General features: G+C 37.0%; 2 protein-coding genes across 3 annotated transcripts in view; one reads left to right on the top strand and one right to left on the bottom strand.

The window, feature by feature from the left end:
• Positions 1-4162: 4162 nt before the first annotated feature.
• LOC129921933 (uncharacterized) lies at positions 4163-5194 on the top strand. The gene has a single exon (XM_056005302.1). It carries the CDS (start codon positions 4163-4165, stop codon positions 5192-5194), a length of 1032 nt encoding a protein of 343 aa, XP_055861277.1.
• Positions 5195-6257: 1063 nt separating this feature from the next.
• The window catches only part of LOC106067832 (nose resistant to fluoxetine protein 6-like), a 40369-nt gene continuing 32771 nt past the window's right edge, over positions 6258-13855 (bottom strand). For both annotated transcript variants that reach the window (XM_056006682.1, XM_013227108.2), the window contains exons 14-17: positions 12371-12494; positions 11202-11403; positions 8798-8940; positions 6258-6617 (exon numbers count right to left, since the gene is read on the bottom strand). In XM_056006682.1, coding sequence (XP_055862657.1) covers positions 6390-6617; positions 8798-8940; positions 11202-11403; positions 12371-12494 — 697 coding nt within the window. In that variant the 3' untranslated portion in view covers positions 6258-6389. The remainder of the gene's footprint in view (positions 6618-8797; positions 8941-11201; positions 11404-12370; positions 12495-13855) is intronic.

Below are 13855 nucleotides of genomic sequence, written 5' to 3'. Positions count from 1 at the left end.
TCCCATACCCAATCTCAGATCGCGTTGAAATTTTGCATAATTATTTCTTGTAACTGACCAAACAAGAATCGATTTAAAAAAAACAACAAATTAGTTAAATAACTATTAGTTATTAATTATTTTGTTGGTATCGAACAAGGAAAAGAAATAGTACTTGACAGATGTAGTGGTATTAATTGAATTTAGGCCCCTTTATACTTTGTAAAGAGAATTAGGACGTCTCCTCTTAAGTTTGAAAGTAGCAATAGATAGCAATAAAATCTTCTATTTTCATAAGTTCTTCACCAGCACAGTGGTTAGTGTATTGGCTTGAGGAGGCTTGAGCCATCGAATTCGATTTCAAGTCGTGCAACCTTTTATAAATATATATATTAAATGCTATTAAAAGGCGATCACGGTAACATTGACACAGATACCCTTTCTCTCCTCCCCCCACCATCCCAACTGGTTCAGACAAGTGAGGAAAGTAAAAGGATGAACTTGCGCTAAATAAAAACAATAGATAAAACATTTCTTCTCACACAGATTTACTATTGCTAGTCTAGATCTAGTACAAATTTAATCACATGACTGATCCAAACGAACTTGTACAAGGTTACAAAAACAGTTTGTGTGGAAATACAAACTCAAAATCAGCCCCCGAAGTGGTCCATGCAGGCAGGTAAAAAGGAAGGTTTCAATATTTTCAGAAAGAATATCTATCAAAGTCAAATGGCAGAGAAGAATGGAGAAAGAAGGTTGACAGATTCTGTGTTGTGTCCCAACAGTCCGGCAGTCCAAGGGATGGGTGAAACAGAAGAATAAGCTATATGTGAACCTGGCCTAAATGATTTCATGTAATGATTATCTTATTTTATCTAATTGTTATGTATAGGGTCCATCTCTTATTCAAAAACTGCTTGCATAAGTTAATTTTAAAAATTAAATTTTTCACTTTCAGAAAAGAAAAAAGTAGCCGTTGCATCAGAACTTTGAAAGGTCTAAAATATCATGATGTCGGATGTTCAATATCTTTTCTAGTTTACGATATCTAAACGGGACGTACGGGCTGACGAACATTCCACACAAATCTATTAGCGTCCGGACCCCTTTCGGGGGCCGCTAAAAATACATTCTTTAAGAATCTCTATAACTTTTGTAAAAGGTATGTGACATTTCTTTCGCTTTCCTGGAGGGTATAGTATTGCCGTTCACGCTACAATATGTAAAACTACTTATTAATTGTTGTTTTAAATTATTTTCTATTTATATGCATATTAAATAGATTTTTTTCTCTTACATAAAAGAGTAAACATTATTTTGTAAATGTAGTAGTTAGATGACAGAATGGAATTGTAAAAATGGTGTACTTTTATTTAAAAAACTGCATGAATAGTTGAGTTCAAAAATTATATTTTTCGATTTTAGAAAAGAAAAAGTAGCCGTTGCATCAGAACTTTGAATAATCTAAAATATATTGATGTCGGATTTTCACTATCTTATCTAGTTAACGAGATTTAAACGGAACGGACGGAAGGACAAACAGACTGACCATACAAAACTAATATCGTCTTTTCCCCCTTTCGTAGGCCGCTTAAAACAACTCAACTTGTTATTCCTTTGAATGCATAAGTCACACTTAGGTAAGCTTCTCATCTCTCATCTGTTCCTTCACTTTTCACTTTGACAGTTCCTGTAACCAAATCCCTTTACTTTCCTCTGTCAACGTAACTATAGAAGTGAAGCTAGGTGCTGAAACAAAATGATGATACATACATATATTAAACATTGGACATTCCGATGGTCTAGAGGTTAAGTTCGCCGTTGCAGTTGGCCCTGGAAACGACAACACCGACTAGCGATAACGCACTAAGCGAACTTAACCTCTAGACCATCGGAATGTCCAAGAAAACATTCTTCTGGTCCAGAGTCATTTCACTCGTATGCAAATTACCACCCCACTGGTTCGAGCCTTGGTAGGCGCAGTCCCTTATTTTCGTTGCATTTAATTCACTACTTTCTCTCATTTAAAAACTTGGTCCCTGGTGCTGCTTACCTCTGTCAGCAGCTGTTCTAAGCACGATGTCCATCCTTTTACGTTATCCAGCCAGGATTTATTTTGAAAGACCCTTTCTCCTGGTCCTCCACTGTACCTTTATGGATGACTTTAGACAGTGAGTCGTGTCTCAACCCATCTTAGCTACCGTCTCTTCCCTTTTGCCTAGAAATTTGACTTGTAAAAGTACATCATTTGTCTTCTTTTCCTGGTATCTGATACCCAGCATGTTTCTGCAGCATTTACTCTCAAAGGCTTGGATTCTTCTTAAAGCCTCAGCGTTCAGTGTCCAACTTTCACAAACAAACAGAAGTACAGAGACCACTAAGGAAGCATACAGTTTTAATTTTACTGGGAAGCTGATATTACTCCTCAAGATTTTCAACCGGTTGCTCGTGACAGAGGATGCCAAGCGTTTAAATATGTTTTTATCTCTTTTCTAAGCTTAAGTTAATCGTAACACATAAACAGTGTCACTAATGGATTGTAAGAAGCATGGCTGATTTGTTTCTTTGTTTATTTAGATTGTAATAGTGTAATAAGAAAGTAGGGAACACATATCATTTAATGTTTTATTTCATTGTTCTGTCCAATAGCCAGAAATGTAATTTTACTGATATTTAAAGTATTAATTAATTTCGTGAGTCATGAAAACAACTGTATGTGTACAAGCTATGTTGTAATAGTGGCTGTTATCGAACTAAGGACATATCGATCTTCTAATGTTAGTCTAACTTTGTAGAGTAGAGAGTTATCAAGGCACAGATGTGATTATATATTACAAACCGTAGACCTTCGCGGATCATCAGATTACAAACGAAAGTATTCAAATATTAATTAAAATCTAGGCGAGAAATAATTACATACGATTGAAGAGACCTCAGGTTTTCTCACAAAGGGGGGGGGGAAGGTGGTGGTGACAAAACAAAAAATATATTGTTGCATTTGTATGTATACACACAATACATGTGTGGTTGTGTATGTGTGTGTGATAGTATTTATATATATATGTGTATGTGTGATTTTTTTTGTTCGCACGTATTTACATACAACTATAATATCTGGCTTGTTTAAATAGTACTATCAATCGCTTTATTTTGAAATGTAATTATTATTATCTCTCTCAGAACGAAAGAAATGGCTATATGTAATGACTATAAATATATATTTATATATCAAATGGTAATCTTTCAGATATAACTCAGAGGAGCTGCAATCAATACTATATCAATGTCGAGATGAAACTGAGTCTTTAATTTTGTTAATTTTTTTTTAAACCAAAAAAACAAAAAAACAACACCTTGTATGTTTGTTACTTCAGTGAATTTTTTAAAACTGAAATCTTAACTTTTTAAAACTATGAAAGTCAAACTTTGGTTTTCACAAAATTCGTTTTGCTATTTAAAGCTATCAGCCATAGTTGCAAATCATGGGAAGAAAAGAATTACACATACTAAAAAAAATACACTAAAACTGGAAATATGAACCTGCATAAATGTATTCATTAACTGTGCATATGTTTTATATGTGATAGTGTTAATATTTTTTTAGTAAAAAATGGTTTACGATTTACTCAATGTCACAATGTGAAGGCATGCTTCTCTGGCAGCTAACTATTAGACGACACATAGACATGCAAAAACGTTTTTTTTTTTTTTTTTTTTTTTAAATTACAACATGTCATCACTAAAAAACCACGAAAGTGAATCTTCAAAGCTCATCCACTGTCTCCGGAATTATTAGCGGCCAACATCTTTTTTTATTTAAACGATATGTCCTGTAGTTATTAAGACTTTTCTCATATCTTTGATGTTCTACCAAGAAATATTTATAGGCCAGTGCTTCCCAAACTATTTCTCTAACGGAACGCATCACGTGATCACACATTATGAGTATTTAGCGGAATACATCACACTTTCTAAGTATTTAGCGAAACACTTTGTTCATTTTTTTTAGAGAGATTAATTCACGTTGCGGTCCACTACTATTTAATTATTGCAGTAGTTCGTGGAGCCCTTATTCAGGCATCGAGGAACAATAGGGTTCCTTCAAACTTCCTCGGAACACAGTTTGGGAAACACTGCTATAAGTGATAGACTTAATTTTCTCTAATACTGTACTTCAAAGATGTTTGGGGATGTAATAACTAACGCCAGCTCCTCGGAATACGAATTGGAGCTGCTGTTACATGACGACCTCTTAACAACCATTGTCTTCGTCAATGCCATCATCTCTGCCGTCATCGGGCTCGCAGGAGTTGTCCTCAACCTCATCAACATCACCGTCTTCATCAAAATGGGCTTCGGTGAGTTCACCAACATCTCCCTGCTTTGTCTGGCCGTGGCGGATGTCGGCTCTCTGCTGTTCCTCTCCGGCGTCGTCGTCGTGTACAACCCCCTCATGCTTCAAACTGCAGACGCTGACCTGCTGAGCACAATGTGCTATCTGACCGTGGCCGTCCCTCACGTCTGCTTCTCCGAGATCTCGGGCTGCTGCAATATCGTCTTGGCCTTGGAACGTTTCCTCTGCATCGCAGTGCCTCACCGCGTCAAGTCTTTGGTCACCTCCAAGAGGGTTGTTCTCGTCAATGTTTTCATCTTTGTCTATATCATCTTAGTTAAACTGATTGGGTACATAGGATATGGCATTCCTGGAACCACATACAATTCACCTAACAACAGCACAGCTGCTACTTTCGGTCCAACAGCATTAAGTAAAATGCTCGACAGCATCTCTACAATAATAGACAACTTCACCCAACTAACTACTTTTCCTTTAATGATCGGCGTTACAGCGATGACCATTCGCATCTTCAAAAAGGCCACAAGCTGGAGGCTTTCAGTGACGTCTTCTTCTCAGGGCACCACTATGTCCAAAAGAGAAACAAAATTGTCAAAAATTGTTATTACCATATCCATTGTCTACATCGTCTGCAATACTCCGCCATTTCTAGCTACTTGGGTTATATTCCTGATTCCAGATTTTAGTTTAACCGGAAGTTATAGAGAACTTTTCATTGCGACATTTACAGTATTGTTTAATATCGATGCCATCAACTCGATACTGCCCTTCTTAATCTATCTGAATATGAGTACTAAGTTTAAAGAAACCTTAAAGACTTTAACTCTTAATCGATTCCGATATTCCAATAAGCAATAGAATTAGATTGCCATAGATCCTCTAGACAAACTATGTACATCATATAGAAAACAAATTGGTTCTAATTTAAAATGTTTCTTTTTAGAAATAATTTAAGTTGTGTAAAGTTATGTAAAATAAAAGGTCCCTGACCATAAATAATTAACTCTAAGATATCTGCTTTTCGGTGGATGATTGTAGTATTGTAAACTTATCTTTGAATAGAATTATAATAGAATTATTTGTGACTGAGGAAAGGTTTGAAAGGGTTAGAATCAAATGAAATCTCATTTTATTTGTCAGGTTAATAACGTACATTTTAGTTCATTTATAGTGGAAAAAAGTTTATTTTTATTGTATAAATTATAAACGTTTTTCCTATCTCTGCTCTATTTCTAACGAGATCAAGTATTCTAGTCAAGACTACGAACTTTTTACCAATTAGAGTGAGTTGACATATGGTTTGTAAAAAATAAAACAGAGGTCAAAGTTTTTTATCACTAGATCTATATGTCATGTATCAGTTTTAGAACCCCTGTAATATTTGGTGACTAGTAGTCACTGAACTATTCCGTGCTAACTGCACGAGATTTTTCTCCTGGTCGGATACTGACCACGAGGTGGACATGTCAGTTGACCATGGACTCTTGTAGATAGAGGAGCGTTATTATCTCCTCAGGTATATTATATGAGCACTGAGTAATTATTATGTAGTATGCTGTTCTTTTCATTGGATTATATTTTGTGATGGCTGAAGTCGCCAATATCTTTTGTGATCTATATTCTATATGTAATAAAATTCATGTCTGCTACAAGAGCGTTTATTAATAATTCGGAACGTTTGTGCTTGGAGAGTTCAGTATGTTAGTGTTCTCACGCACCTGCAAATCTAGTGCGTATGAGAAAGTATTTAGTTAAAGAACATTATAGTAATACTAGAAGAGGTATCTACAACACTCAGAGACATTCGCGTCATCACGCCTACAACAACAACTAGGTTGTGACACTATATCGTATCCAAAATTTTAAGGAAAGAACAATTTGAAACAGATAAATGTAAATAAAGTCATTCAAACATACTTCCTATATTTATTATCTTGTCATGGCGTCTTTAGCCAACATTTGTTACTCTATATACATTTATTTATGATTATTATTAATACTTAATGTCTTTACTATGAGCAAAAAAAAAACACATGAAAGAGATTGGATAAGATCATGGCTTTGTCTCAACTTGTGTCTCAAAGCTAGGGAACTCTTCTTGGGTCACGTAGCTAGTGAGTAATGTGTCTTCTTGCGACTCGCTGTGCACTTTCTGGTATCGATGGGTCGGAGACAACCTCGTGAAGGGTCTCACCAGGTTTCTGATAGGGGTATCTATCATCAGTGTGAGAACCAATGACAGAAAGTTGGCATAGACTGTCACGAAGATCGTTTTTTGTACCTGTAAGAAACATGATTGAAGGATGATTGTTGGAATGTGCGACTTGTCTAACAATCAATGACGATCGAATTTAAAATCCCTACTCGAGCTACATTGTGCCTGCTGAGCGCTTTAAGAGGTCCACAGAAGGGAATGACCCTATCGCACTGAGCATCTCTATATATAATTCTCTTCGTGGCCCAACCATGCGGGACACCACGATGAAAAAAGTCATGAAAAGATAACTCTTTTATTTCTGCAAGTCGGACTAGAGTTACCCCACGTAACCTCGCAGAGACAGAGAGCTAGGCTCCGAAAAAAAAAGAAGGGGGGGGCGTATTCTACGCCACGGGTCGGCTAGTGCTATTGTAATGACTCAATAGTAAGACGCGTATGTCCTTGGTCCTTAGTGACGCGACAGTACATTAAAAAGTAGAAACGGAAAGATGTTAGCGACTAATGGAGGACGAGAGACGAAGACTGCTTGTAGTGGATCTTGACGACGTGAACTGTGATTTTGTTTACACAATAAATTGTTGTGTTTAAAAAGGCCGGATTATCTTATTCTCTAGTAGATGTATTTGTTCTGGAGATGAGTTGCATGGAAAAACTCGAGATTGTAATTGAACACCATCTCAAGTAAACCGTCAGTTCAACACCCTCGTCCCTCAACCACCAAGCACCCAACAGAAATGATGCTAATCTTAACTACAATCATTACTACTATCATGGCTTCCCGGTCGAGTGGTATGCGCTCCAGATTGTCGGCAAGATGGCCCCGCGTTCGAACTCTGCCTGTCGCTATGCACTGCACGTTCTGCAGGAGGTCTGAACTAGGAACGTCCGAACTTTGTTTTGAAAACAAACATATTCAGTTGCTTCAAAAAGATGACACAATTTCACGCGTGAGGGGAGGGACATGTATATAAGTTATTAAAAAAAAACAAATTTCTTTCTTGCGATCTCTGGGGCAGAATATGTAAAGTTTATCTATTTCTGTTGCCCTCGGCTAACGACGGTGTCATGTGGCCAGCACAACGACCAACCGCCTTTACTTTTGCCTAACTAATGTCAGGTACCCATTAGAGGGTGGATTCAGAGGCGCCCTAGAGATCCCGAAATTTAAAAATCCAAGTCTTCATCAGGATTCGAACATAGAACCCCTCGGTACGGAAGTTGACCGCTTTACCACCGCAACTCTTATATAAGTAGTACAGTAGTAAGAAGTTGCAGGTTACATTACACTTTTTGGCTAACACAGCATCTAGACAAGTTATATCTAGACCCTATCACGACTAGATACTCGCTATAGAGATGCTATTTTACGTCTCTTATTTAATAACATTTCTGTTTATTTCCTTCTTTGCTCACATTATTAGGCTAGTTGAGACAACCAGACCTCGAAGTTAGATCTGATCTCTATTTGAGACAACCAGACCTGGAAGCTAGATATGATCTCTAGTTTAGACAACCAGACCTCGAAGCTAGATCTGATCTCTAGTTGAGACAACCAGACCTCGAAGCTAGATCTGATCTCTAGTTGAGACAACCAGACCTCGAAGCTAGATCTGATCTCTAGTTGAGACAACCAGACCTCGAAGCTAGATATGATCTCTAGTTGAGACAACCAGACCTCGAAGCTAGATCTGATATGAACTGCGCAGCGGTGTCCAGATCAGGCAGTTCACCTTCAAATAACACCCGAACACTAATTGGTTGAGTGGTACACTTCCCGCCAGCCAAGTCAAAGCTCCAAAGTACAATTCTAACGCATTTACGGACATAATTAATATTTTTAGTTGAAGAAATAAAAGTAACATTGCCTGTCAGTGACATTACCTGACAGTGGCATTATTTGACACTGGTACTACCTGACAGTGACATAACCTGACAGTGACATAATCTGACAGTGACATTATCTGACAATGACAGTTCTTGACATTTTGATTGAATTAAATTTTAAGATTTTTTATTACATTATTAACATTTTATATTAAATTATTAACATTTTTTATTACATTATTAACATTTTATATTAAATTATTAACATTTTTTATTACATTATTAACATTTTATATTAAATTATTAACATTTTATATTACATTATTAACATATTATATTAAATTATTAACATTTTATATTACATTATTAACAAAGAGTTGTTGTTTTTTTTTAAACTCAAACAAAAAAAAAAAACTTACTGCATAAGTGTACGTAAACTGTTCCTCATAATACAGGTTGTGGTTGATGTAAAGTATTACCAGGGCGTGACACAAATAGGCTCCGTACGACAGCTTGGACAGTGGGGCCCAAGCTTCCCAGGTCAAAAAGGAATTGACCACACCTAGAAAAAGGATGAGGAAATTCAAACGTATTGGGTTACCAAAAGCCTGCACCCTCAGAAGAAGACACAGAGGAGGATAAATACTTTAAAAAGATAACTAAATAATATATTTAAAAAAAACAAGAGAGAAAAAAAATACATTATAAGAAAAAAGTTTATAAAGTGTAATTGTATTAATTAGTTTACATCAGCCAAATGTAGCCAAATTAAATTTGTAAAGATCTAGACCTACAACAATACATGTGTGCGATTAGAAATATTTTTTTAAATTGTTTATCTTTAGCGCTATTTCATGCTTTTAGCTTTCTCAGTACGCTATGGGTAACGGGAAAGGGGGGGGGAGAGGGTTATCTGTTTCAATTTTACCGTAATCAGGCATAATCGCTTTTTAAAAGCATCTGGTAAGACCATATGTTTTAGTTTCGTACTTGAGTTACGCCCCCTTATATGTACATCTCCTGTGTTTATTTAGTACAGCGCTGTGCACTAGATTGATTGTGATATACAAGCGACCCGCGGCATATCATACGCCGCTGTTTACCGGAAGTATTCATGTAGGCAGCGTATTGTCGAGCAGAGTGTATGGCTGTGCTTCCGTGAGTAAGTACAACGGACAGGGTGTCGCCATAGTTATCCCAATGTTCGCAGACAAAACTTACAGCCATCTTGCGAAGTTTGAGAGCAACAGTTTCGTCGATGACATTTTTCCAGAAATATGCGACTGATAGAAATAAACAGTTTACCTGATGCAGGAATTACGACTACATTGAAAGACCTGTTGACTCCACGAAATATATGTGAAGCCGTGGCCATGGTTAGGAAACGAAGGGCAATACGAAGGGGCAAAATAATTTTTAAAAAGCTACAGAAAACACATGCAACTATTATAATGACAACAGATATTGACGCGTGTAAAAAAGTACACATAAATGTAGTCAAATATAGAATGTATAAGAGAAAGGTGACTTGTTCTCCCCCCCCCCCCCGTTTTTTTTTTTTTTTTGAGCCGTGCTCACTGTCGCCTCGAATGTTACGTAAGGTAACTCTAGCCTAACTTGCTGAAATAAAAGAGTTGTCTTTCCAGGACTTCATCGTGGTGTCTCGCACGGTTGGGCCATGAAGAGAATTATATAGAGAGATGATTGTAAGAAAAGCAGAAGTGACAAAGAGGCAAGATGGACAATGTGTGGGAAGCGTGGTCGAGAGGCTAAGTACGCTTGAACTTGGCTTGGCTACCTATGAAGGGGGCTCGAGGTTCGACGCCCGACTTGATCAGAGTTGTGTTTACTGAGCGCCTAAAGACAGCACGGAAAACCTTCTCCCAGATATCCCCTCCCCCCCCCCCCCCCGGGCCACAAATGAGATTGGACTATTGCGCTTTAAGCATGCTATAAGCATGAAAGTTGCGCTACATAAAAGCTATAATTTTTTTTAGTTTAAAATTGATCCTTGTAAATAACAATTTATCCATGTTTTTTTTCCTTGTAAGAAAACAATTAGCGGCTCAAATTTGACCTTAAATTAAAGCACTAAACTACCATTACAGAGAGCGCTTAAATATTACTTTAAAAATAAAAATTTTATCCTCAAGGGTTGTCATAAGCAAGTGCTTCCCAAACTATGGTCAGAGAGCCGCCCCCTGACTCATTACCATCCGACCTCTACAATCTCCTGCCCTCAGTGTAGAATGAAGCCACTGTGATGTGTCTTGTTACATGCATGTAGGAAATTAATATGAACCACAGCTAAAACGGCCGGATTTAAAGGAAGGCAGGCTGGGCTACAGCCCCTGGGACTCCACAACAAAGGGGCCGCCACATAAAAAAAGATAAAATTAAAATGTATCCAAATTTCGTAGGGTCAGAAACTTTTTTCGAACATTTGTTTTTCGCATTATTACCGCTGGAAGAAATGTCATGATTAAGAAGTGTAAACTTGTAGCATGCTTGATATAAATAATACAGCTCGGGAGTGCGTCTACCAAGGGCCTTACCCTCCACAGAATAAAAAAATGTACACCTTTTTTAAAACTTAAATATGCATTTTAGATTATTATTAAATTATTAGTAAAGGAGAACGAAAGTAAATGTCTGATATCAAATCTCCTTCTTTTAGATGTAATTATTTTCATTCATAAGGGGATCTTTAGACTCTATTAAAGCTTTTTTTAAAAAAATTTAAAAATCCAGCCTTCGCATACTTCAATCCGGTCCCGCCGACGCCCTAACCTATAACCTTTCTGACCTATAGCATAAATCTACCTCCATTGCCAGAGAAGCAAGCGAACACAATCCAGCCAAGAGTAACAGACCACAGCGAACTCTTCAAAACCGTGTAGCTGCTAATTTTCCTCAACTTAAGGAAGGGCTGTACTCCGAACATCTCAGCTAATACATTATCCCGTACAGACAACATCAACATGAATGAAAGTGTTGCTATAAGCCATCCAGTCCGGACCTGGAGCTGTCATAGTAGGAAAATAAAAGAAAGAACAATATTGGAAAATCCTTTTAAAAAAAATAAAACAAAGCTTATCGAAGGGGAAGAACTCCGAACTTACAAGTATATCCTTCTATAATGTAGAAATGATTTCTATTATTCAAATCAAACAAAATAATTAATTACCAATAATTAATTGGTCAATTTTGTGAGTCTCCATGTGTTTCTTTAGGTACAATAAAAATTTTTTTTAAAGTTTCAGCTTAATCCAAAAATGGGTGGAGGAGAAACTACGTTAACAATTATCAAAGAGGACAAAATCCAACAAATTTCACGTTTCCTTTGAATACTGAAGAATATTTTCCTTGTTGGAATAAAAGATAATAATTACCTGTAATAAATTGATTAATTGGTTAATTTTTTTTTAATTCATTCATGTAGTGCCTGAAAAGTCTGACAGGGTTACTTTACTTTTTTCTTTTATTATTAATAAATATGTTTTCAGAATAAAAACCACAGTAATCTTTATTTAAACTTTGATTTCAAAGATCTCGTCATTTCTTCAAAGCAATAAATTCACATTGATAAAAAAAGAGAAGGCAATATGAAAAAATGTTGAGTCGATGTAATGGAACCTTAAGAAAAACGTCAGAAAATGAAAAGAACGAAATTGGCAGGGAGAGAGATTTTCAAATCGACGACACAGACAATGTCGAAGATACCATATTAAGAGATAACATCATAGAATTTACTTGGCACTTCAAGTGAAATAGCTTTGAACTTGATTCTACAGTGCTTAAAAAGTTAACAAAAATTCTTCTGTTTTCTTAAATACTTCGAGTACCAATACTTCCGTATTCTGCACACCGGATACGCCAAGAAACTTGCTATTTATGGATTTGTCTCCATCTATAAAAGAAATATCCAATTCCAATGAAGTAAAAAAAAGGTATATCTTGAAGTGTACTAATTAGATGTATGTAACATTCACCTTGCTTATCTTGATATCTTTTCCCCAGTCGGATAGAAGATAGCCCAACAGAAGACCAAAAGCGTAGGGTCCTACACGCGTCCATGGTTTAATATATATGTGTGTCAAATACTGGTCATGAGACCTGCCAAAGAGTATCATACATTTCAATCAGTCATAAAAATACTCTACAAACACAGTGGTCCTTTTACTCGGTAATTAGGGCGATCATTTTGGGTTCGAGAAACTAAAGCGGTCCTATGGAGTTCGGGGAATTAAGGCGGTCCTATGAGTTTGGGAAATAAGGCGGTCCTATGAGTTTGGGACATAAGGCGGTCCTATGAGTTTGGGAAATTAAGGCGTTCCTATGGAGTTCGTGAATTAAGGCGGTCATATGGAGTTTGAGGAACCAAGGCGGTCCTATGGAGTTCGTGAATTAAGGCGGTCTAATGGGTTCGATGAATCAAGGAGATAATGAAGTGTTCAGGGAATCAAGGCGGTCCTATGGGGTTCTAGAAATCTAGGCGGTCCTTTGGAGTTCGTGAATTAAAGCGTTCCTATGGGGTTCAAGGAATTAGGTCTGTCCTGTGGGGTTATGGGTAATTAAGGAGGTCCTATGGAGTTCGTGAATTAAGGCTGTCTTATGGAGTTTGAGGAATCAAGGCGATCATGAGGTGTTCAGAGAATTACGGCGATTCTATGGGGTTTGGTAAATAGTCATATTATTATTTGACATAATATAAATGTCCCGCTCTGTTCTCCATCCACTGGGACCCTGATAAAAGGGGCAATCATACAGCATGAATCACTAAAAGAGTTAAGCACACACAAATACACGCACACACTGCGACACACACACACACACACACACACACACTGTGACACACACAGGTAAGCGAACAAGTTCCATGTTGTTGGTGATAAGGAAAAAAAAAGAAACTGTAATACACACACACACACACACACATCTACACACACACACACAGGTAAGCGAACAAGTTCCATGTTGTTGGTCATAAGGAAAAAAAAAGAAACTGTAATACACACACACAACACACACACACGAGACCGACACCTTGTTCAGTCAACTTCAGTTCCAGGCCTACGGGCTAAAGTGCATTACTTGGTGCAAGAGAATGTAAGCATCAAACTTAACTAATCTGTTCCAACCACCCCCCCCCCCACTCACCACTAAAAAATATTTTTAAAGGTCATCTGTTTGTATGGCCGATTGTTAATGAGGTTGGGATAATGGTGATGGTGTTGATAATGAGGAGGATAACGATGATGGTGATGATGATGTGTTGATGATGACAATTTATGATGATTTATGATGATGATGATGATGATGATAATGAGGAGGATAACTATGTTGGTGATGATGATGTGTTGATGATGACAATTTATGATGATAATGATGATGATGATGATAATGGTAATGATGATGGCGATAATCGTGACGATGATGATAAAGAATATGATGACGATGATGATGATGATAATGGT

Source organism: Biomphalaria glabrata, chromosome 12 (genome assembly GCF_947242115.1).
Source record: "Biomphalaria glabrata chromosome 12, xgBioGlab47.1, whole genome shotgun sequence".
NCBI lineage: Eukaryota > Metazoa > Mollusca > Gastropoda > Planorbidae > Biomphalaria > Biomphalaria glabrata.
Note: the sequence above shows the minus strand (reverse complement) of the source record. Positions and strands in the feature narration are given on the sequence as shown.

Excerpts from the sequence above, each read along its gene's own strand:
- LOC129921933 (XM_056005302.1), top strand. The coding sequence starts at position 4,163 with ATGTTTGGGGATGTAATAACTAACGCCAGCTCCTCGGAATACGAATTG.